Consider the following 26219-nt stretch of genomic DNA (forward strand, 5'->3'; position numbering starts at 1 on the left):
GATGATGGTTGGGTTAGGGGTTCAGTGTCTTGCTCAGGGACTCTTCGGCACAGGTACTCGTAGCAGCCAGGATCGAACCGCCGACGTTGCGGTTGCCAGACCAGGGAGTGATTATTACATTGCATTACAGTCATTTAGCTGTATTAATTACAGCCATTTAGCCGTATTAATTACAGCATTACAGTCATTGAGCTGTATTAATTACAGCATTACAGTCATTGAGCTGTATTAATTACAGCCATTTAGCCGTATTAATTACAGCATTACAGTCATTGAGCTGTATTAATTACAGCATTACAGTCATTTAGCTGTATTAATTACAGCCATTTAGCCGTATTAATTACAGCATTACAGTCATTGAGCTGTATTAATTACAGCATTACAGTCATTGAGCTGTATTAATTACAGCATTACAGTCATTTAGCTGTATTAATTACAGACATTTAGCCGTATTAATTACAGCATTACAGTCATTGAGCTGTATTAATTACAGCATTATAGTCATTTAGCAGACGCTTTTATCCAAAGAGACTTACTTTCAGATTCTATCACAATTCATACCCGTAGGCACGGCTACGGGAGCAACTTTGGGGTTAAGTGTCTGCTGAAGGACACATGGACATGCATCAGTCATAGTGGAGCCGATCCTCTGAGGGAAGGACGGCCCTGCTCTCCACTTAGCCCGACAGTCGCCCGACTATCTGCGGTTTGTCATAACTTTATTTGTGAATAAATAGAAATATAAAGTTTTCTGAACGCACTCTTTTGATGTACTGATGGGTAAACATTTCCAGAATAATGAAATGTTAGATGTGAAATTTGTTAATAAAATAAATATTCTAGGCAAGTTTCGCCTTAAAGCTTTGGTCAATAATAACGGTCTTGGAGGACCTCAAACCTAATATCTCCTGGTATCTTTAATTCACTGTAGAAATCCAGAATGTAATGATTGCTGATATCAGTCAATACACACGTGAATAAGGGGAATGCTGGCACTTTTCTTCCACTTCAAGCACTGCTCATTGCATGGAACTTACCCGTTATATTAGGAGAATGATATAGGAACATTACACAGTGCTTAACAAATGATAAACTGATACTTTTGGCATTGGCCATTACTTTGATAATTGATGTTATTTAGTGACTCCCTGTATGCTCCACACACCACTGAGGAACTTTGGCGTTCTGTACTTTTCTTCTCAGAAGTTAAAGAATGACTAAGTTCCTTTAATGCTGTTGACCACCAACTGTGCATGTGCTGCACTGGAAGATGTTGCTTTCATCTTTTTATCACTTTGAGACAGCAAGACACACAGAGACAGCAAGACACACAGACAGCAAGACACACAGAGACAGCAAGACAGAGACAGCAAGACACACAGACAACAAGACACACAGACAACAAGACACAGAGACAACAAGACACACAGACAACAAGACACAGAGACAACAAGACACACAGAGACAGCGACACACAGAGACAGCAAGACACAGAGACAGCAAGACACACAGAGACAGCAAGACAGAGACAGCAAGACAGAGACAGCAAGACACAGAGACAACAAGACACAGAGACAGCGACACACAGAGACAGCGACACACAGAGACAGCAAGACACACAGACAGCAAGACACACAGAGACAACAAGACACACAGAGACAACAAGACACACAGAGACAACAAGACACACAGAGACAACAAGACACAGAGACAGCAAGACACAGAGACAGGAGGCGTCATGTCGGATATATGGCATAGTTTTACTTTCACATTTTTTCATTACAGAGTAAATCTTAATTCTAAAACAGGTATTGGACAGGTTCTTAACACCGATACATGAGGCTGCATTAGCTAGTGGATACTGCATACACACACACACACACACAGAATGACAAAATCACTACGTATTCCACTACAAAGTTCAATGTCCTGTGATTGCCGTGCAGCCACAGACTGTAATGTGACCATGTATTAGAAATGTCTTTAGGCTTTTTTGCTTACAGCCACAGCCAGCCAGCCAGCCAGCCCCACCCACACGCACGCACGCACGCACGCACGCACGCACACACACACACACACACACACTCACATATATATATATATATATACTGTGTCCCCTATAGTTGTAATGACATATGGGTGTCTTTCATCCTGTCCTCTCCCACATCAGTGCTTGTGCGTGAGAGGAAGCCCAGGGAAGAGTTAGAAAGCTGTGGACACTTGAATCGAAACATTTTGCGCTTACTGAACATTTACTGTAGTGGTTGTGTACACATCAGATTTGTTTGCATTGGTCTCTTGAATAAATGCTTGGCTGGAGAAGCAGGAATATGAATGTGTTTATATGTATATTAGACTGATATCTGTCCAGCCTGGGATGGAATGGGCTCATATATATGTATGCTAGTTCTGGATTTAGCTGCTGCAGCCACATCTGTTCAGAACTTCCCTGCCTGGCTACACAACTGTTCTATCCTTCAGGTGATTGTGGTGCATCCAGGACTCACAGAAGCTTGCCTAAGCTTTTCAATGGCAAGTACCTGGAACCATCTCCCAGGTGGAAGAGACACTGAAATGTAAAAGTCTCATCCCTGTACACATCATCTACATAGTGTCCATTCTGTGCCATCCTTCTACTGCAGTGGCTTGGTTATGGGAATGTCTCAGAAAGCGATAAAGTAATACACTGGCACGTATTTACATACACATCAATAACATAAACGAGTGCACTAGTTCTTTGAAATGAAAGGCTGCCCATTAAAAAGGCTTCCACGAGAGGGATCAGGTCATTCGGGGGAGAAGTAAGGTGAATCCCGCTAGAGGGTCTCAAAGCCTTAAGTGCATTTTCACAGGGAATGCTTGACGGAAATGAGTGGGCAGAAGTTCTGGACCGCCAGGTCTCACTTCATTAGTGGATCCCAAAAAGAACCACAAGAAATCATGGAGGCCTCATACTAGAGTGTGTGTGTGAGTGCATGCGTGCAACAAACAGCTTCACTTATTTGACTTCAAGGAATGCTCAACCAATTTAAATTCCACACACACACACACACACGCACGCACGCACACACTGGGACCCCCAGCACAACCATGGGACAGACACACACACACACCTGGCCACACAGGCTCCAGCTACACAGGTAAACACAACAAAAACAAGAATTCAGCATCATGTTAATAAACAAGTACAAGATGAACTGGAATCAGAATCTGGGACAAGTATAATGACAATAATATTGCCGCTGCTGCTAGCAGTGGCTGCTTTTTCCCTTATGTAGGTTACACCTTTTTTTTACTCAAAGATTCTTTGTTGGGGGGGGGGAGAGGAGGGACGAGAGGGCTCCAGGGAGAGGTCGCTGGTGGGGATGGTGGGAGGACTGGTTACGGTTGCAGGTCTGGACTCTAGAACTGTTGGGCCAGCAGCTCGCAGAGACGCATGGACACAGAGTCCTTGCTGCAGCGCAGAGTCAGACGATACATCTGCGCACACACGCACACGCACACACACACACACACACACACACACACACACACACACACACACACACACACACACACACACACACACACACACACGGAGAGAGAGATAAAGTCATGGAAGCCTTTATTTACTGCAGGTGAAAACATATGAAAAGGGTCTGAGTGTTAAAGTGGTGAGACATGCCTACTCTGAAAGAGCTTTTGATTGTTGGAATTAAACAAACTATGTCAATGGAGCATTATGTTCATTTAAAAAAAGGACCGCCAGCATTAAAGCTGTTTTGAACACAAACTTTGCCAAACAGGCTGGTGTTCCTGCAAGTAGTGCTGGGCGGTATAGCGGGCGGTATAGCGGACAGTATAGCGGACAATCTACATGATTGATCCATTCCAAACCCTGAGCAGAGCTGCTTCAGTGAGCCCTTGTGTTGTGTACCTGTGCCTGGCCGTTTGGCTCCAGCCTCAGCAGACAGCCAACCTGCTGGCCCTTGGTCTGGATCACTCCAGCACACACGTAGTTCTCTGGGTTTGGATCCACGTCGTCCAACAGGGCCGTCCCTAGTCCCAGTAGCTACGCACAAACATACCACCACACAGAGGGAATGAAGGACACCATGAAAGGATAATAGAATAAAAGACATTGCTGATAGAAATAGGTGTATTACGAGAGGCAAAAGTTGTTCGGACTCGATGTTAGAAATATGGATTTTCATCCACTTTCAAAAACCAATTAAACTGGCATAATCAACATGGCTTACATAATTAAACATCCTTTCTCCTGATTGCATAACAGATATATAGAAAAACGTGACTATGTAACATTGTCAATTACAAACAAATCCCTGGTTGTAAGCAAGCGGGTACTGCAGCATTAGCATTAGTGTGTATTATTGTAGCATTAGCGCCTGTACATTCACAAGTAGACAGCCACTTCCCCCAAATGGCCTTCTTTATGGAGACAGATGTGGTTGATGAGACTTGTGATGATAAAACGTTGCAGGAGAAGCACACAGAAGAACGAGCTGATAAATAAAGATGTACCTTAGCCTTGAGTACTTCAGTGTCCATGCTGTGGTTAGCCTTGAATATCTTTTGTGCTTCTTGTTGAGGCCTGAGGAGAGTTAACAGGAGAGTTCAGCTTTACCGGGGAACCAAGATGTACTGACAAAACACACACACACACACACACACACACACACACACACACACACACACACACACACACACACACACACACACACACACACACACACACACACACACACACACACACACACACACACACTTACAGGCTAAGCTGTTTCCAGCGCTGGAAGAAGTCATGTGAGGTCATCTCAGTGGGCTGAAAGAACTTGTTGATGGTGACGGGCAGCTTGAGGCTCAGGTTCTGCAGAGCTCCTCCATATCTGAACATAACAACACACACACACACACACACACACTGCAGGTCTACACATCCGTTATGCTTTTGTCTGACATACTGACAGCACACAGACAAGACAACACAGAACGGTCAAGTGAGCTGACGTTTGGATTTCAATGCACGTCCCGTTTGTGCCGTTAAGGTACCGGTACCTGGAGTGGCCAAAAAGGAGGAAGACAATTCACTGTACATTACTTTACAGGAATGTCCGTCTCATAAACTAAATAAATAAAAGTTTTTCTCCAGAGGTTTGATGAAAGCCACTTCAGGATGACCCTGATTGTGACCATGTCAAATCTGAAGTCATTTCACCTTACAGTTTAGGAGACAATTAAAGGGAAAGTCAGTAAAATAAATAAAATCCTTAAAAAAAAATGTAGAATGTATGTTGAAAGTATGGCTGCTCAGACTTTAGACGTTTAACAACTTGAGCATTTTTTGTAAAATGAAAGAAAAGGATTTTGTAAAAAAAAATAGGTTCGTTCCTTAAAGTAAGGCATTGAAAAAGTGTTGAAACATCGAAACATTTCAAATGATACCTCGCCCTCCAAAGCTGCTCGATTTGAGAGCGAAAGAAAACGGAATCAAACTCCTTGAGATTTGAGTCTCAATCTGGAGCGTTTCATCAGGGCTGGGCTGGGTTGTTGGAGCTGACCTGAACTTGATGTTGAGCAGCGGGGCTTCAGAGAAGTCAGTCAGACACTCTATGTTGAGGACCTGTTGGATCTGGGCTCCACCCTCCACCAGTGGCTCCACTGGTTTGGTCTGAACGTTGAGCTGTGGCTGGTTGTCAAGGGCCATCAAGATAGCACACAGACTGAGTTTATTACACAGTGTTACTATGATGCAGCATGTTCTTTCTACTGTTTTCTGCTGATTTAAACTTTACATCCTATTTAAATGTGGAGCTGTTTACATTTGTATTGCCAATGGGTGAAACGGATCATAACGTGACGTGAGACCTTTCCCAACTCTCTCGGTTGCCTATAACAGCCTGTAGACTGATTTCCAGGAGAATCCAAAAGGATGCGATGTTTATGTGCTGTCCCAAGTGCCTTAACTCTCTTCAGCTCCCCTACAGCGCCGAAGGTATGCAACACTAGCTAACAGTTAGCTTAGAAATGGAGTCTTTAACATCAACAAAGCGTGGCACGTCGGCGGCGGCCCGAGATAAGACCTTCAGTAGCGGCTGTAGCAAATTCACATTCAGCCAGAGCCCGGATCACAGACTACGGTTTGAGCTGGTTGAAGTCCAGTTGCTGAAGATCCGTCTCTGGTGAAACATTATTGCACAGAAAGGATATGAGACTGCAGCTCCCCAGGACAGCTGACTGTGGTGGTGAAGCTGGCAAACTGCACCGACGTCTTGTTCCCGTAGAATAAGTACATCCTCCCTGAAAGAGACAAGCTCATTCGGTTAAGAACAGGGCTTGTGGTTTTATGGAGTACTGAGAAGAAAAATGTCAACACACCAGTTCACACCCATTAACAAACCACTCAATAATCAATGCCTGTTCTCTATTTGGTCACGGCAGCATGCTGTTTGTTATGTAGACGTGAGGTCGGGAAATACGGTGAAACGGAGCCCAAAATACATTTGTCTTCTTTCTGCCACCCCCCACCTGCACGGACCTATTCTCACTGGTATGTACACAACAGCAGCTTGTGTAGTGTGGACAGTACAGGACCGGATGACTGGGCTGAACTCATGCCAAAACCATGGCCATGTGTCAATAAGACCTGCCGGGCCGAGCCTGCTTCTCTGTGAAGACAACTCACCTAGATTCTGACGATACTCTGACTTGATGCCAATCTGTAGCAGCTGATTCTCAAACAGAACCCCGTTGTTCTTGCACACAAACCTGTTGGATGAAGGCATTTCAAGGGTTAGTCATCAACACAGATATGCTTCGACAGTCAACCGTTGATATGGATCATTTATAAGTACAAGCTAAATAGCGTTTGCTCTAGTCTTAGCAGGTCTTTGATGCTGTGTGGTGTAAATGGCATAGAGTGTCTGCAACTTTTATAAAGTGACTTGTTGTATTCAGAACTCTTTTTTTCCACAGCGTTGTGAATAATTATGCGTATAAAGCTACACTAAATGTTTGACATTTTGTCAATTGTCTTGAAAAAAGTAGCTAAACTGCCACTAGTTACCATTAAAACTTCAACTTGAAGGAGGAGCAAAGTCAAAAGTTGGCGTCAGTTAGTACTTGTAGCCACTCAACACAGCCGGAAGTTTCAGTTAAACAACAAATGATCTATGTGCTGCTGTCTTCTGTTGAGCCAGTGACCCAGGTATGCTCTGATCAGCTGATAGTAATATTTCATTACTTTACAATACAGTACAGAGTTCAACTCGTAAAGCAGCATGGCTAACGCGGACAAGTGGCAGATTTTGCAGTCTCTAATGCAACCTTTCTTTAAAAACAGGAAGCCATCACCAAAAGTCAAACTATTGGATGTCTGGCCGACACACAGAGAAACACCTTACTTGTTAAGAAGTTCGTCTGCTTCAGACAGAAGAGTAGCAGGATCCTCAGAGGGAGGAGCAGAGCTGAGAGACCCCAGGACAGAGCAGAAATGAGATGAAACAGCCATCCAGTCAACACAGGATACAGCAATGGTGTGACAGAGATGGGTTAAGAGAAACAGGAGAAGAAGAAGAAAGGAGGATAAAATGCAGAGGTAGTTAGTAAAAGCAGTTTGTACAAAATCGATATCACACAATGAATGATTGTAGAATAAATACTCATCCAGTGCAGTCAGAACGTATTGAGACCATTTCTATTGTTTTGGCGCTATACTCAAGAACAAATGAAACAATAGGCTTTGATTTGACAGTGTTTATATCCAGACTGGGTGAAAACGTCATAGTCCTACTACACAGCAACAACATACAACATAAGCTACAATTCATACAGTTAGCATGCAGGAAGGGTTTTAACTACCTCGAAAGACATTGTGGCTGAAAGTCACTGGTTCATTTGAAATACAGAGTACAGAGCTCAAACAAGAGAAAATGATTCACTGTCCAAATGTGTAGAGACTGCACTCTACGTCAGACACAAAGCACATGCGGAGTCTACACACAGAGCTTGATGCCATGAACGCTGTTGGTGAACAGAATTGTGTTTTTCGTGTGCACAGCATTTGCCCCGCGTCATACGACAGAACTGAGCTTTTGTTTTGGGTTTTAAAGTTTGCAGCAAATCGCATTTGTGGAGCATTTTACAATGTACTTGTGTCGATGTCCAATAACAGCATCTAATGTCCTACCAGAAGTGAGTTACTAGTCAGTCCAAATTTTTAAAAAACTGAGTAGTAATGCCAGAAATAAACATATTTGTATATTGAAATATCTAAAAAAAAAGTTTTTAAGCTTGGTTGAGGTGAAAGGTTGGTGTATCGATAAAAGCAAAATGTGACAAAGTGAAGTGAAAACAGATAGCAAATAAACTGAGACTGAAAATAGAGGCTGTACCTTCCTCCAATGAAAACACAAATGTCACATTTACAACTCCTTTTCTACATTTAATTAAGATTTGACTGGAGCTCTTTTAATGACGTCTTCTCATTGCACCTTATAGAAAATGAGTTCTGTCGATGCATTCAACTCCTAATATTCACAGAACATTAGCTTGCGCTGCATTTAGATGGAAACCTGCTCGTGACTCAGGAGGTGCTGCCCTCTGGTGGCAGCAGAGCCGGAGTGCTTTCTCCCACTTGTGAACAGAAGAGTGGGCTCACTGTTACAGTGCACTCACATCATTATAGTACCAGAACTTACATTGTCATTGTTAGTGACTCGAGTGGTTCAGGCTACTTTCTAAGATAAGTTTGACAGAAAGACGGTCAGTCTACTGCTGTGGGGATGTTGTCATACGTGACTCTGTCACGCTTTCTCACATGAACATTGAGTGTTCGTGTGTAGATGCAGCGCTGTCCAAAGCACTGACACGGACAACAGACACCGTCTTACACGGCTTGCTTTTCATGGTTGCAATTTGAATTTTAAATTTCATTTACCCCCCACATGGAGAGGCAGGAAGTGGGTATGAGAGAGCGGGGGCGAGAGAGAGAGAGAGAGCGGGGGTGAGAGAGAGAGAGAGAGGGAGAGAGAGAGAGAGAGAGCGGGGGTGAGAGAGAGAGAGAGAGGGAGAGAGAGAGAGAGAGAGCGGGGGTGAGAGAGAGAGAGCGGGGGTGAGAGAGAGCGAGAGAGGGAGAGAGAGAGCTAGAGGGAGAGCGGGGACGAGAAAGAAAGAAAGAGAATGAGCGAGCAAGCGAGAGAGAGGAAATGAGTGAGAGGAAGAGAGCGGGAGAGAGAGAGGGAGGGAGGGAGACGAGGATATCTAGTGCTCTGCTAGTGCTACATTTTTAGTTCTCTGATTAATAAATGTGTTCTTTGATTTTGAAACAGTAGCCTGTTATAGTTATGTTGTTATGTTTTTGTTGTTGTTATGTTGTTGTTGTTGTTATGTTGTTGTTAGTCTTTCTGAGGCTATCACCAAGATGCTGCTCCAATGGTCCCGTCATTTTGGATAGAGCCACTTAGTCTACATGGTTCATTTATTCCGGCACAATAAGCTGATATTTATACCAATATAGAGTTTGTATCAAACTCTTGGGGGGATAAACCGAGCAATTCTAAGTCAAACAGCATGAGCCTTTGATTCATAACTACATTTTCTGCCACTGTGACAGTTTGACTGTGAAATTGGCGGTTTAGATCAGGCTGGATAGATCGTATCGTGGACCGTTACTGAGGTGAGCTTTTCTTTTCCCCACACATCTGACTCATCTGTTTTCCCACAACAGGCTTCTGCTGCTCATGGCTATGCACTGACAGGCAGGATAGATTGTGCTGCAAATGCACACAAACCATACCATAATTCATTGGTATTCCATTCATCTAATGTGGTTTTAGTTCTAAAAATCTTGAAAGGCATCAACGTATATGTAGAGCAGGCCAGGTGCTTTTATATAAACCCAAATGGCTCATGTGCATCAAGCTACCCATCCAGTGTAGTGGATATTACCAATGACGTATTCATTTAAAGATAAAAAACATGTGTCATATTTGTATTTTTCTCGCTACAGCTGTAGTTTACTACTGGGCCCTTACTCCGAGTCACCGGAGCCCTCCACCAATAGGGAATCAGAGGTCTCGGTGGGCTGTTCCAGATCTCTGTCAATGTCCAATCACGGTTGAGGACAGGAGACAGACAGACAGACGCACACGCACACACACACACACGCACGCACACACACACACACGCACACGTGCGCACACACAGGGAAATGAAGAGAAGGAGAGGAGAGAAAAAGACGAAAGACAGTCACATACATAGCAAGATAAAAAGAACAGACAAGTGTAGCGGACCTGCCAACCATGAAGAGAAGTCTACACCACTTCCTGGTTTTAGACTGCTGTGGAACTGGACAGCCTGTGCCGAACCAACACCCACTGCCCAACGGTGTGTTTTCCTCCATTACTTTGACTCAGCACAGCAGCCCCTCCACTGCACACGGATACCTTTCCTCCTCGCTCGGCTTACAACACACTTCTTCTCTTGTCACACTCTAAAGAAAGGACTGAGATTCCACAGCAGTGAAATCCACAGTAAAGGGAAAGTCAAGGGCCAGAATCACAGAACCAAATGCTTCCCTGGTGTAGCAGTGGTTAGACAGTCAGCTAAGAAGAACCCTACAGGTAAATACATGTACAGTCCCATACTAGTCTGGCACCAACACATCTTCTATCATTCAGCTCTGGGAAAGACGGTGAACAAGGTAAAGTAAGAGTCTTAAATGGAATTACTAATGCTATTTATGTTAGATAGTTAAGCCATGCTATAGCATTACCTACCAAGGGACCTCTAACAGGCAGTCTGCATGTTACCTTGCACACATTGTGGCAGCTTTGTTTGGCTGTTGTGATATTGCCTTGCATCCTGCTTTTGCTTTGTGTGTCAAAGAACTTTGTAAACTCTGTATTTAAAAAGGTGCTACAAAAATAAAGTTGTTATCATTAATAACTCCTACAAAATACCTCTGAGTATCATTTGACCCATCAAACACTAACCTAAATACTGACATCAATAACAGTCTAGAACTAGTTTACTTCTGGAAAGCACTGCTACAGAAAAACACGGCTCACTGCAAAGAGAGGAAGGAGGGCGAGGGACAGATTCAAAGTGTTGGAACGGTATCTGACTACGAATGTCTTCAGGTTGGCAGGTCCATATAAGACAAAGATAGAGCAAATAAAGACAGAGCCAACAGAGCGACAACCAGCAAGCACAGACACATTACAACTAGCTGCATCGTAGTCTAAGTGCAAACACACCACAGACATCACAACTATGTACAATAACAGACAGACAGGAACAACAGCATATGACAAATTCATTCATCTCCATTAGGCTCTAAGACCAATCCAGTATGAAAGACACTTTTTGAACAGTCTGTGTTTTTGCTTCTATTTTTGCTGCGTCTGGGACGTTTTCTGGGCGTCAGCAAAGAGCATTTGGACCCCAGGTGGGGGTGTAATCCTCAGCCCGTTGCCAATCACGCCGCTTACAGCGGCTCAAGGTGTGTGGCACTCTTTAGTGTCCGATACAAACCTGGCAGTCTCTCTTGCTGTGTTCTGCTATGTCGGTCTGTGTCAGTCACTGAGTGTAGACACAGACAGACACAGATGAAGATGAAGCTGTCACCTTCCTGCAGGTGTGTGAGGTGTGGATGTGTATATTTGTGCTTTGGAATGTTACCAGATCACAAAATACCATTTTATTCTTCTGGTTCACGACTTTGTTCTCACTAACGGCAGTCCCTCTCTTCATTCTCTCTCTAGCTCCCTCGACCACTGCTGCGCTCTCTCTCTCTCTCTCTCTCTCTCTCTCTTTCTTGCTCATTGAGCCAGAGAGGAGGGACAAATTTTGAGTGCTGTATTTGTTAACAACAACCGACAATGTGACTACATATTATACCTTTAAGTATCCGGATTACAGTCAACGGGAAACTGGTCCCTGTAATTGCTGTGAGGGCAGCAGAACTGTAGAAATGAAAGACCTTTACTGAGCTGTTCTATCCACCTCAGCCTGCTGGTGTTCATTCAGTACAGCTGGCTCTACAGTTTAACAGAATCAAGATACATATTCCATAAATATGTAGGTAAATAGAAGTATGGGATCAGACTTGGTATTGTGAAACGACTCGGGTCGGGATCATTTCTACAGGAATGCTGTCTCAAGCGCGTCATACTGGACTTTGGCTTACAGTGGATTCTACATATCAAGAGATGACTTTTCACCTTAGGAAGCCGTCGTCGTTCACAGCAGCAGACGGTGCGGCAGGCCCCGCCTCAGAGAACACGTCCACCAATAGGCTGCCAGCGCTGGTTGGAGCAGCACCAAGGGGAGCTGCTGAACGAATCCCTAGAAGGTCTGCGGATGGTGACGGGGTGGACTGGAAAACAAAAGGAAACTTGCAGTAGGGCCATGACAATGTAGTATTTTGGTGACAGCTGCTGGTATACATAAAAGGCAGCTGGAAGCAACCAAGAAATTCCGTTGATTTGGGAACAAGCTCTTCAGAAAAGTCTGCTCACTGCGTTGGAGGCAGCCATGGCTCCTGAGTCTGGCCCCCGGTCGCTCCCTCCATTCAACTCCCCGCCCTCCCTTTTGCTGTCTTCCAGGTCTGTCACAGACACAGCACCGGGCCCTTTCTTCTTCTTCAGTTTGGCCAAGATGGACGACTCCCTTTCTGGGAAGGGAGGCATCTCCTCCAGGACAGTGGCCTAAGGGAACAGAGAGGACAATCCTGTTGTGGCGCTTGGACTGAAAGAAATGATGACATGTGGAAATGTAGACCTTTTTACAGTTGTAAACGTAAATATTCCAAGTGGATCCTTTCATGTTGCAGAGTATGTGAATGGCATAAGCTGACAGGAAGCAAACATGGATCGAAGCTGTTTCTAGTTGCCTTATGACAGAAACCGTCTATTGTATCATTATTACTGGAGCTGAGCTGAGTTTAGTAATCACCAACAGGGTCATCAGAACTAACCAGGACATCAGTGCTAGCGATGGAAGAAAGCTTCAGATACTCCACAGCACGCTGCTGCAGCTCCACATCCGAGTTGCGGATCTGGCTGTCACAGCGCAGCACTTCTTGGATGGTGGCCTTGGTCTCTGGGAACAGGTTGATAAACTTGATGTACGCCGACAGCAGCAGGGCGCGAGTCGGAACGGAGCACAGGTGGAACTTGGAGTGGAGAAGGTTGAACTGGACCAGGGGGCTGGATGAAAAAGGACAGCAACGCTACTATTTACCATTTCCAACAGTCAACTTGGAGCCCCGGCAGTTAAAAACCCAACATACCTGGAGCGTGGGTCACCAGCAATGAGGTTACCAAACTCTCCCAGGATGTAGCCTCCAACCTTCACCATGTTCTCATGGCAGGCAGGGGCCTGCAAGGCCTGGAAGAGACAATGATTCAACTGACTGTTTCCTAATTCATTCATTACAACACAACAGTGATAAACGACCAATTGAATCGACCCTTATTCCTCACAAATGCAATTCCTTTGTTTAATACATGCCACGATGGGCAGCAATTCTTCAGCTAAAATACAAGCACTACACAGCATAAGATTAAAATCCTACCACCTTATTGAATGACCGGAGTTTCTTTAATGACTTCATGAGTTTCTTTAAAAGACATTTAGACCAGTGTCATTGATGAAACCTGTGATTATGACGACTTCACAGGAGGTTTTAATCCTGCTTTGCTACTGTGTCCAATAGGTCAAGAAGTTTATTGCTACAAACTCAAATACAAGTTTCAAACAAATACTATATGATAATAATAATAATAATAATAATAATAATAATAATGAGTATTGTATTATGTAGTGGTACCTCAAAGACCGTCTTGGCGGCGTAGCCCTGCACATCGTCTCGGTTGATGACGATCTGAATGACGCGATACCACACCTCTTCGCTGACGTAGTCGCCAGCGATGCGGATGAGGTTAAGAATGGTATCCACGTACCAGGAGTAATCCACAGCATACTTCTCTGCAAGTATGGCCACTTTCAGCACCTGAATGAGGAAAGGCACAGCAAATCACTGCTCCATCTGTTGCTGTCATTTTGTGCGAGAAAAAAACCCATTGAATGAGAGACTTAAATTAAAACTGTTTGGTTTGTCAGATTGAATGTGTTTTCTAAACACTGCTGGACGTATTTTTTTATCCTGATCAATTCAATATACAGCTGGTGGAAACAAACCACCTTCACCAATCCTCACTTGACATTTAGAGAGGAATAGAATGGAAAAAAAAGGATATAACATATCGCAAAAACTTGCACGGCACACTCTTAACACCCACCATCTCCTCTCTGATGGAGTAGTCCGCCGTCTCAAGGTAGCTGAGCATCTCGGCTACGATCTGCTTGGCATTGCTGCGATCACACATGGCGTACAGCAGATCGGCTGCCCTCTGTCGAACACTCACATCCCGCTCAGTCTGTAGAGACAGAGAGACCAACAGTGACAACATGGAAGAAGCAAATGAGTTAAAGACAGACCTACAGACAACTCTTTAACTATGTGTGCATCGAAAAAACAGTCTGGCCAGTATACCAGTCATTATAAATAGTAGAATATAAATAAATATATAATTAACCATTTAACCGTGGCAGCTGGGCACTCAGGTGCTCGTTGCCATTTGTTAAGCCCTTCACCACAACACCCCCTGCATGCAAGGCAATAATGTTGCCAGTAAACAGGTAATGATCAGTTAGCAAGGGTCAGCTGTCAGTTAGAATGTATTTGTGTAATTAGCATCCCTACTATAGTGTATTGCTGTGAAGTGGAAATGTACAGGTAGCCCGGTACAGTCACACTGCAAAGTGTTCCAAGTGTGAGACACCCACCTTGAGGGCGTTGATGACGGTCTCGATGTGCGTCTTGACGGCTTCGTGGGAAAACTCGGAGCTGGCCAGAGTACACATGCTCTCCAGAGCCAGGTAGCGCAGGTTAGTCTCTCTGTGCTGCAGGAACTGGCCCAGCTGATTACAGGCTCGCACCAGCAGGTTTGGCTCACTGCGGAACAGAGACCGAGACTTACTTCACTGGCAGTCGGGTTAAACGCTCTGTCATCAGATCAGTTAGGACTAAGCAAGGACGGCTGAAATTTGAATTCACCGATTCGATTTCATTCATTGACCACAATAACAAAAATAATTTGTATACAGTAAAAGAAAGATCTATAAAATGTATTTCTAACAGTTAGTCATACTGAATTAATGCAACAAGTGTGAACATGCATTTGAAAACCCACCATAACGAACCTGTAAGTCCTAATTTGTTTTTCAAGCCCTACAATAACGGTAATCATAATACTCAAGGTCTTCTTTGAATATTTGAATACCTTTTGCTCAGAATACTCACCTGTCATAGTGGATTATCAGTGAGATAGCCTCAAACAAGATAGCATTTTTGGCATTGGAGTGCTGCACCTTCTTGGACTTGGGTGGCTCCTGGGCCTTATTGAGGATGGTCTCCAGACACTCTACCAGCCGGCCTTTGACAGCGCCATCTTCTGGCGGAGGGTAGCACTGCAGCAGGCGCAGCAGCTTGCAAGAGAGCCAAGGTGCTGGGACAAAGTAGTAAGTGTAATCCTGTAAATCAGTGGAGGCCGACGACACAATCTGGAGAGACAACAGAATTTTTTCTTAGGACTTATTATGGCCGGGCTAAACTAAGCTTCCTATATAAAGGAAGCCCAGAAATGAGCAGAATTTACCGTATCCACTGTAAGAAACATGGGAATCGAGTCAGGTTGCAAATATTTTTTTGGCTTAAAAATGAATTGTTTTAAAACGCTGTTTATTGACACTGAAGTGCACAAACATCTCTCTTAGTAATAAGCAAATCAGTGGTCTACACATGGGAAGCCTAACTTTTGACATATATTCTTTGATCTTGTTTGAGTGCATCAGAATTTCATACAAATCAGTGCTGTCAATGCTTTATAAAACATGTTGGATCAACAGGAATGCATGCTGTCAGTCTAAACACCTTAGAGAATCTATTGTGTGATACAATGAAAACAAACGACTCAGAAGCCCCGAGCTGTGAAGACAATACATTGACAGAAAAAGCATGAAGAATAACTGGATTCTTCATAATGTCCACTATCATTTTTCAAAGTTCTCTTTACAATCGATTGGTCATGACACGCATGCACACGCACACGCACACGCACACGCACACTCACCCTGCTAAGTCGGGAAACGGCCAGGGAAACACATGTCTTGAACTCATCTGGATTCTTCTGGCTCAAACAGGTGATCAGAGAGATGGCTGCTGTCACCACACCCTAAACCAAAGGACACACAAGTTTCAAACAAATATGTTAGCTAATCAACGTCGGTCTTGATGATATAAATCATTTAATCTCTTTATAACAACTCAATATAAGATGCACACAGAAACTGGCACAACAAAGGCTGCATCATGTAACTGCACTCTTCTGAAATGTGTGCTCACCATGTGTTGGTCATTGAGCAGGTGCACCACGCGCGACGTCCACTCACCCATCAGCACCAAGTCAGGAGAGGTCTTATAGAGCCGCAGCAGACACAGGGCCGCTGACTGCTTCACACTGTCCATCGTGTCACTGCGGTGCATCACATTCATATTACCAGCAGCCAAGGGAAGTCACAGTGATGTAAAGCGACAGGATAGAAAACTGTCTTGGATTCATCACTTACAGCAAAGTCATGACAAAGAAAAAAACGGCACAACTGAGGATGGTTTCCGTTACATTTACTTCCTCGAGCCTCTAAAAGCAGAAGTCACACTCACCCAGCAACCAGGATCCGAGGGATCTCACTGGCGAAGGCCTCGGCCATCTCGCGGCTTCCCACGTTGGCGATGCAGTGAAGCGCCAGGCACATGAAGGTGGGGTTGCGGCTGGACAAGTCATTCTTGATGGCGTTGTTGATCAGACGTATCAGCTCACTGTTGCTGTTGACCAGCACTGAGATGAACAGGTAGCCCTGGAGTAACGGAGAACAGGAGAGCAAGGACACCAATGAGAACAGTGGAGACATCAAACCCCAGAGCAGGGATAGAAATACAGTGTTCATCATCTTGTTCATATTGATAATACATCAGTGTCCGGTTCATTAAAACTAAAGTGGTCTGGTAGAACAGTCCTCCATGAAGGGTATAATGTTCAGATGTTTTCGAGAGGTGTTGACTCAAATGATAACTTTGGTAGCTGTAGTCGTGCTGCTGTTGAACTGAACTGGATTTCAGACAGATGTTTCTTATACGAACATAGTTAACCTTCACTGATTTTAATGGAGTAGACTAACCACACCCAGCCCCAGCCAATACCACCACAACAACCCCCCATCACTACAGTCCCCAGACCATGAGCCTATGCGGACTGGATCACTGTAACCAGTAGGTGGCACCAAAACATTAGAGTCACTAAGCATTCAAATCTGCTGCTGATATTAAATCTGTCAAGTCAGAGCTTTGGTACGACAATACAATTGTCAGTACTGAACTTTTCCTACAAAATGGACTGCATTTGTCGTATTGACAGTTGTTTCAAATACTTAGTCGAATCCAAATAATGACAAGTGGGGTGGACAATATATTAAAAACACAATTCATCAGCAACAGAAACCGCAGCCTCCACAACGACCATGAAGCTGAATCAACTCCTCTAAAACACAACATTAGAACCTTCATGAAGGTGTGACTTATTTCAGGGAAGATCCGTCAACTTTGACCAACTGACAGATGATGAGAAAGAGAAACAAGAAAGACATTTGTAACAAAGGTCCCGGGCTGGACTCGAACCAGCGACATTGCAATTCATGGTCACCGTAGGATGCAACAACTGTGTTATTATGAGTTGAAGTTGGATGGACTTTAGGTGTCCTGGGGAGTTTTCCTGTACAAAAAAAAAAAAAGTTCTCACCAAAAAGACATTTTCTTCCTCATAAAATATTTGCAAAGCTTTTCCTAAAAGTTTGAAACCTGTATTGTTTCCATCTGTGTTTGCTAGAAAGCAGTCTTCTCTTTTTTCTGACTGGTGATACGTAAAAACCTTTCACACCCAGGCAGACGCTTCACTCTACACACTAGAGACCAGCTCCATATTACAATCGCGCAAGATTGTGTCGAAGAGTTAGACTGAGGTCACAGTTCCTATGAAGCATGTTACTGTAACTAGCGTAAATGCTGAGCTTCATTGGTTTTCATCCATCATGACTGTACCTGGATGTTCACATGAACAATAAACTGGACTGGACTGACCACACACACACACACACACACACACACTCTATAAAAAGGGTCAGAGCAGACTATCTGCTGAGGACACTCAGGTCTTTTGGAGTGCAGGGAGCTCTCCTGAGGACCTTCTTTGACTCTGTGATGACATCAGCCATCAGCCATCTTCTATCTCCACAGCCGACGGGAAGAGACTGAACAAACTTATCAAGAAGGCCAGCAGTGTGCTGGGGTGTCCACTGGATACGGTGGAGGTGGTGGGAGACAGGAGGATGATGGCTAAACTATCATCCCTGATGAACAACACCTCCCACCCCATGCGGGACGCCATGCAGCTCTGTGCAGCTCCTTCAGCCACCGGCTGATTCCCCCCCCCCGGTGTGTGAAGGAGAGGTACCGCAGGTCCTTCAAAAGGTTCCAGAGTATGGCCATGGTTTGCAAATCCATTTAGAAGTAATGCACCTCTCTCTGGCACGACACCAACACACCTGACCTATATGCCACATTTCAGCCCCCTAGGGCAGAAATGTGGCCGTCAAAGGGGGGGGGGGGGGGGGGGGGTCAATGTATATATACAACCACAGGGTTAAACATTTTAAAAGCTTTAAAATACATTTGGTTCATGGCTGCTATCCTAAGGGGCCAACTACACAACTCTCAGACAGTGTCCGCTTGTCTGAGGAGCAGTTCTGCTGTCTTTGTTGGTACAGCAGTCAGCTCGACCAATAAAGATCCTGACTCAACATTACTGAGCTTACTCAACATTTCCTGTTCCTGAGAAAGTGGTCCGCCACATAGAATCAGGAAACAGCCCCAGAGGCTGAGGTTCTGCTTTAACATCGAGAACATGAAAGTGGCACATTCATGTAGAATCGTATTAAAGAGGTACTGCACACTGAAATATGTTTCATGAATTGTAACCTAAATGATATGTCCTTTGAAGAAAACGCATAAATGCTTGTGATAATATTGACTTTCTTACCAAATGTATTAGTGATGCACCGATACTAATTCTAGTATGGGGTCCCAGACTGTGCTCATGCTCTCGTACTGCGATACAACCACACCCAACCACACCAGGACCACGTGCCTGCCTGCCGTGATTTGTCAGGGTCCCCCCCCCCTCCCCTCTTACTGGTCAGATTCAAATGAAGGGGGCTAGCTACCCAACAGCTCCGACTCAGGCTTACCTTTAAGATGGACCAGCGCTTAGTCCTAGAGTTTTGAGGAGATATTTTCATTTTTAATATTTATTTTTGTCTTTTAACTGATAGCACAGGTAAACGGTTCATAAACATCCCTACTGCTGTGTTCTGTTAGTGTCACAAAAACACAAAGTTACATTTAAAAAATGCTGTTGTATAGTCAATTTTTTGCAGTCAGAAAGGAACATCTGATAAAAATATTGTAATGATATTATTAAGTACTCATATACAGTAGGTACTTGGTATCAGCAAGTAGTCAAATATAAGTATTCTTACTCCCTAATATTTATAAAGATCCGCCTTTATGGTCTTTGTGTCTCAAGCACACAAATGCATGTGAATAGCGGATTAATTACACACATTATGAAATAAAGTTCAACTGACAATCACTATTGGACAATATTCAGTCAAATATGCAATCAGGAGATTGGCATTAATGCTTCCTAGTCCCCGATCCCTGATAATGCTACATTGTATTGAAGTAGACCGGAGCAGAGCTAGTAACGTTGGCAGCACTGGTGCTAACAGCTAACGTGTGGAGGTTCCTTTTAGCTACATTATGCTGCGTTCAGGCTCTGCTTCATTAAAAATGAGAACTAGGAAAGGTAAAATATGACATCATCATGATGCGTTTAAATGCAATCTTGTCAAATGTAGTTTTTGTTGAGAAACTTGAATAAATACAGGAGAATATGTTTTCACAGCAATATAAAATAGATATTAGAAAACATTAATATCAGAAATATTCTAATTCTAATAACGACATCGCCACGCTTCAAAATGTCGTGCTTGCATTTACACAGACCAAAATCAGTTTGGACCTGAAACACAGTCTGGGTTAGGGAGTCAAGTACTGCAAGTATAAAAAAACAGCGTCTACCAGCTGATAGCGACAGCAGCGTGATACTTTGAGTGTTTGTGATGGCGGCCAGTATGTGGGGGATGACACACAGGTCAATGATCTCCTATTCTGTCAGCTCTGAGTCAACAAACTTGGATCTGGTTTGGTTTAACATAGCAAGAGTTCTCACAACAACAACTTCTATATGATAAAACACACTCTGTGTGTATGTGTATATATATATATATATATATATATATATATATATATATATATATATATATATATATATATATATATATATAAAACCAGTAAATTCAAGATATCTTAAGAAGATAAACAGTTCTCGAGTTTGGCCATGGTACGCAAATCCATTTAGAAGTTCTGCGTCTTTTTGTTCTAGGCCACTCTCTCTGCCACACCACTTGTCAATTGGCATGAACACAGACACACTTGACCTAGGAGGCTGAAATCTGGTTCTGATTAATACCAAATCATGTGCTGGTGCGACCAAATGCGAAAGTTGGTGGCAACAGAACTACCAGTGAAAAAGTTCATTTGGACTACTCTGTAATGTTTTGTTTTGGTATTATTGTGAATCAATGTGCATTTGACATTTGGCTTTGCTTCCTTCTTGGCCAGATCGCCATCGCGAAAGAGATTTTCCCTCAAAAGGATTTTATCTGGTTGGAAGAGCGGCTGTGGCGTGTCAGAGGTAGAGCGGGTCCAATCGGAAGATCGGCCGTTTGATCCCGGCTCCTCTGGTCCGGATGTAGAAGTGTCCTTTGGGTGAGACACTGCACCCCAAATTGCTCCCGAAGGCTCTGCCATCAGTGTATGAATTGTGTAAATGGGCGAATGACAACATTTAGTTTTAGCGCTTTGAGTGACCGAAGAATAGAAAAGAACTATACAAAGGCAAGCCCAGTTATCATTTACATCATTTACAAATGAAATGAAATGAATTAATTCATGCTACACGAGTTTTCCAGAAAAGTGTTCAAATTTAATGATTATATAGTTGAATTTTTTCTTTATTATATGACAGGCACCAGGAGTTTATCCACCCTTTTTTTCATGGCGCCCACGCCCACCGCCATTATTTGAGACCAGGCTTTTGTTTGAGAAAAAAGGGTACGAGTGTTGCACAACAGAAGTGGTATAAAATGACAATTAATCATCCAATTGTGTGATCGTGACAGCCCTACTTAACGGTAAAACACTTGATTTGTAGGCTGTTACGAGTCTAATATGGGGCGGTTGACCACAGTTGGAGGAGTGAATAATACATTTGCAACTTTGAAAATTGTGTTTTACGTCAACCAATCAATGCTGTAAACACACACAACAACAAGCGGAAGACTTACGATCTGTTTCTCGGTGTACTTGTTGGAGCTCAGCAGGTTGACTGCCTCCATGTGTCCAAAGTCAATGTCATGTCCAAGCAGGAAGATGAAGAGTAGCTTGCAGACATATTTCTTCTTGCTGTAGCCATCGAGAGCCTTGTCCCCTTTAAACTTGGAGCGAATGTTGGCCAGCTCTTTATTGATCCGTTTGATCTCGGCTTCCTTGCTCTTACCTGACAGGGGAAAGAAAGTAGGACCATGTCAGAATTTTAAAACATAAGACTCCATCTTTTTCTAGAATCAAAAAAGAAACCATCTGGAAACCAAGAGCTCAGAGTGAGAATGTCTTTCATCATTTTCAGTCGGTCAATATCTGTCATATTTTTCTGACTTTTATCTGATTAACTGATTGTTTCATAACTCCACAACAGTGCCACTAAATGCCAACATTTATGAATAGCTTCAAATTCAACAAGATGCATGCTAACAAGGTCGTGACTTCAAGTTCTGAACCCCAAGTTGGCATCATAGCTGGATTCACTAAGCTAGGCCAACAAATTGCATCTTTTCTCTCCCCTCACTCTGTCTAAACAGCAAAGAGCAAAGTACAAAACAAGGTTTCACAATTCTATTTTCAGCCCATTTCCATTTCAAACATGGCTGGCTGCAGATCAAATGAATTTGTGCTAATTCAGAGCTACAAAGTGCGTCCATTCTGGTTGGTCTCTGGAGATAAACCACACTTACTAAAGCACACATTCAATTACTCAACTCTGGTACAAACGCGATAGGTAGTGTGTTGTGTTTGGATTCCTTCTGAACCCACATCTTCAGTACAAATGGCCTTATCGGACTTCAAAAACAATGTGCACTAGTGATGTCCACAATTAACCAACAAGAACCTATTTGACCCGTTACACAGGTCGGTCTCACAGTTTACATTTACACTCCATAGGCTGGGTTCATTTATGGTCTTGGTGACAAGACGCACCGTGGCAAGCTCAGCGGCCCAGGACCGGCAGACGGATGTGTGTGTCCCTGTTTGTCCTCTCAGATATCGGCTTTATTTTACCATTTGACTTTCAGCTCTACAGAGGTTGTGTTTAGTTGCTGCTGATGAAAACCCAACATTTCCTGATTTCTCTGCTTCACAACAAAAGCTTTAAAATGACAAAATAACTTATTGTGCAGAATTTATAGGAAACTTGGTGTTTATCACCAAATTTGCAGAGCTTTGTTAGTGGCTATTCTTCAATAATAACAAGTTTCCTAATACTGCAGGGATTAAAGCACATTTTTATTGGAAAGAATATAGCAAATTAAATGTGGTCATCCAATGTTTTACAGCTTTTCCTCTGACTGCGAGTCAAATCCCTGCTGTGATGGGCTGACGTCAAGCATACATGTGTATGGAAGAAGGCCGTATCAAAAGGACATTTTTGGAGACAGTGCTCCTAAATTGTATAGGTAGGAGCCCCAGTGCATCCTGTTGGTATATCATGTGAAACAGCAGGAGGGAGCAAGTGTGTGTGTGTGTGTGTTCATCCACACCAACACCTGGGACACAGCTTAGGCATTCATTGTACCTAAAAGGTAACAATTCTGATCAACGGTGCACAGGTTGATTTTGCGAGTGCAACTGAAGATGAGGCAGTGGCAAGCAATCCCAAAACAATTATTGTCATCAGTTTGGATAGTTGTAATTGCGTATTGGCTCTGGACAGCACACACCGAACGAAGAGAGAAGATCTGTCGTTAACGCTGGCTTTGCTGCTTCACACTGAACCAAACAACAGCGGCATAATGCTGCCCAGAGTGTGGTTTCAGATAGCACACTGGTATCACAGGAGAACAGAATATAACAGAGTTGACGTTTCCTTTTTACAGACCTGGACTCGGCTCGTACGACGTACTCTGTGGGCTCAGCGGTGGAACTACTCTGTCCCCCCCCCGTCTACCTACGTACCCTTCATACAGAATAATCCCACCTTAAACAGGCTGTGAGACAGGGGCTTAAGAGAGAGTATGTTTGTGTATGACAGAAAGAGACCAAGGCCCTAGACCTGACCACTCACTATATTATAATCTATGTTGAAAAAAAGCATTGTTTCACAATTGAGGGCTAATCATTTATGTTTTAAAAAGAAAAACACAACGACTAGCTTCAAAAATGCCTTGGCCGGACACTTCTCAGGCCTAACAGCTTTAAGGAATCATTGTTAAACATCATTTAGTGTCTTAATCTCCAGTAATAGCTATTCTCAATCCAACGGGAAAAAGAAAACAAATAACCTTGTTTACAAAACAACACGAAACTCCCATCACACACAATTGTGTAAACGACTGCAACAGCCAAAGAGCAACAAGGCTGGAGCGTGAAAGCACCAGTTTGTGTTTCAATAACTAACAATAACCACAGCAACCTCAGCCAAACGCTCTAATGCTTCAATCATTACTGGGTGCACTGTTGTGCAAAAGCCGCTGTCTTTGTTGGAGGTATTATGGTCGGTAGCTACAGTCAAAAATGTACAAAGTAGAGTAAAACCTTTATAGATTAATAAGCACATGTAGATTAGTTCCACTTTGGATCCAATTGCAGGTTGGCAAAAACCTAAACTAAGTCCAATAAACACCGATACATCCTTTCATTTCTTCTCAGTGCTCTGTATAGGCTTGGGTGGTAGGATATATACTGAGACTAAACACATTTGTCAACAGTCAGACAAAGTGCCATACTGTCCCATCCGACCCGTTCTCATTGTGGGAAACAGTCGGGTATTTAACGCAATGGATTAGCCACACACAGACATTCCTGAGCAGCCTTTATTGGCATGTGCTGCCCACATCAACAGCCATTATATTAATTTGAATTATTAATGTAAACGTATGATAAACCGGTATTACAATATATAATTACACATACCCTGATGGAGGATATTATGTACATCATACAGAGTGAAGAGTCTTCTTTAGTGAAGCGATCAACTGATTGAACTACATCAATGTCTCATCATCAATCATTTAGTTTATAATTGCTCTAAACCGCCATCTACAGCAGCTAGTTCTGGCCAATGTAGTTGGAATCAATATTAAAAGGGAACATCTATATTGTAAATGTATGCAGAAATATGACATAATACTAATCCACTTTCTATATTTAACCAATGATGTATTTGTACTTGTTGGAGGATTACTGCAGGGCCTTCAGGTTGTGGTTCTGCTGCCTTTAGTCTCTCTTAGAGAGCTCTCCTCAGTCAGTTATTATCATATGGAATGTCATGCTGTCAGCTTCAAATAATGACACATACACAGCTTTTCAACTGTGAAATAAACTTCTGTTTTCAAATGACAGACATCTGGATTTCTAATATCATACAGATGTTTATGGTTTCAATTTGACCAAAGCAACAGCAAACACTCAATAACTAAAGGCCTCGTTTTCTGCATCCGTGCATCAGAAACATTGTTTCAAGTGGTGGTAAAATGGTCACGTTACAGGCAACATCTGCCTAGTAATGGTTACATTAATGATTAGTTGGCAGCTAGTAAACATGAGGGATCTACAGGCGACAACAGCGCTGTGCTGTGGTGCCCTACATGTCATTCCACTACAGCACGCAAAGGGTTCAACTAGCGACACGGGTAAAGTCAAAGGATACCGTTAGCACTAAATGACTCGAGTCAGTGAGAAGAATGAAAGAAAATATCACTTACAATTCCTTATGTCCGAAATGAAAACGGCTAATCCGCGCATTCCATCTCCTTTCGACACAGCCGGCATGTTTGCAGCTTCAGGTCCTCACTCCGGCCTTAACGGTATCGGTAAAACGGACTGACGTCGGTCAGCTCTTTACACCGGACTGGAGTAGCAGATGGCCAACTTGACGTTTAGTAGTAACGTTAGCGAACGAGTCTAACTACAAAGTAGTACAGCTTTATGATTGGCTGTTACCTACAAACTCACTGTGTGCCTGCAGGTCGCTAGCTCAGATAGCACTAGATTAGCTGGACGGCGGTGGATCAACCAGCAGCAGGATAAGTTAACGTTATCCCTGTTAACTGGCTCGTTTCCGCTGGCTAAGACAAGCTAACGTTATTTCATTCAATCCTTATCTAACGTTAGCTAACATTAGATGCGACGCACATAACACCTCATGTAAAAATTTACCAGATGTAAAACCACTGACTAGTTGGATGTCTCTCAGACGAAGGCAGTCAGATGTGTTGGTGAAAATAGTGTCCGAGAATATAACGTTAAGTTACTTCGAGTCAAGCACCGTAGAGCTAGCTTAACAGCTAGCTAGCTGGCTAGCAATATCATTCAAGGACTGGAATACATCACCGGTTGACCGGAATAAAGAAGATGGTCTTAACAGCCAATCGGCAATATGAAATTACAGCGAAGCTCTCTTTGTCACGCTCTAAATTTGGTAAATAAAATGTGCTGTATAATTGATGTCCGTTCTAATTCTCCAGCCTCCACTCCGCGGATGGATAAGGCTCGTGACAGCAGATCCAACAGCGTGACCGCGCGACGCATTCGCGCACGCGTACGCTTCTTTCCGTTGACTGAGTGCAGCCCAGCGCTGATTGGT

At 43.4% G+C, this 26219-nt stretch overlaps 1 protein-coding gene across 2 annotated transcripts; it reads right to left on the reverse strand.

Moving 5' to 3' along the window:
• Positions 1-1746: 1746 nt before the first annotated feature.
• ap2a1 (adaptor related protein complex 2 subunit alpha 1) lies at positions 1747-26106 on the reverse strand. 2 transcript variants are annotated; one of them, XM_079178428.1, is made up of 21 exons: positions 25339-26106; positions 21646-21857; positions 16787-16980; positions 16469-16598; positions 16197-16298; positions 15368-15627; positions 14851-15019; positions 14304-14441; positions 13832-14014; positions 13292-13389; positions 12977-13208; positions 12519-12707; positions 12222-12376; positions 7401-7463; positions 6683-6765; positions 6197-6297; positions 5559-5680; positions 4770-4886; positions 4522-4591; positions 3917-4051; positions 1747-3480 (listed from the first exon to the last, which is right to left on the reverse strand). In XM_079178428.1, exons 1-21 carry the CDS (start codon positions 25403-25405, stop codon positions 3403-3405), a joined length of 2898 nt encoding a protein of 965 aa, XP_079034554.1. In that variant the 5' UTR covers positions 25406-26106; the 3' UTR covers positions 1747-3402. The 2 variants fall into 2 exon arrangements, with proteins under 2 accessions (XP_079034554.1, XP_079034555.1); XM_079178429.1 differs by lacking the exon at positions 7401-7463 and having other exon boundaries at positions 5559-5686; positions 6212-6297.
• Positions 26107-26219: the final 113 nt, after the last annotated feature.

Source organism: Pholis gunnellus (genome assembly GCF_910591455.1).
Source record: "Pholis gunnellus genome assembly, chromosome: 17".
NCBI lineage: Eukaryota > Metazoa > Chordata > Actinopteri > Perciformes > Pholidae > Pholis > Pholis gunnellus.

What these genes read in the sequence shown, in the direction of transcription:
- ap2a1 (XM_079178428.1), bottom strand. Translation starts at nt 25,405, where the DNA reads ATGCCGGCTGTGTCGAAAGGAGATGGAATGCGCGGATTAGCCGTTTTC. An exon ending in CTGATAATCCACTATGACAG is followed by an intron (nt 15,020 to 15,367) that starts GTGAGTATTCTG and finishes TCTGTTCCGCAG; the next exon opens with TGAGCCAAACCTGCTGGTGC. An exon ending in CGCTGGAAACAGCTTAGCCT is followed by an intron (nt 4,592 to 4,769) that starts GTAAGTGTGTGT and finishes AACTCTCCTCAG; the next exon opens with GCCTCAACAAGAAGCACAAA.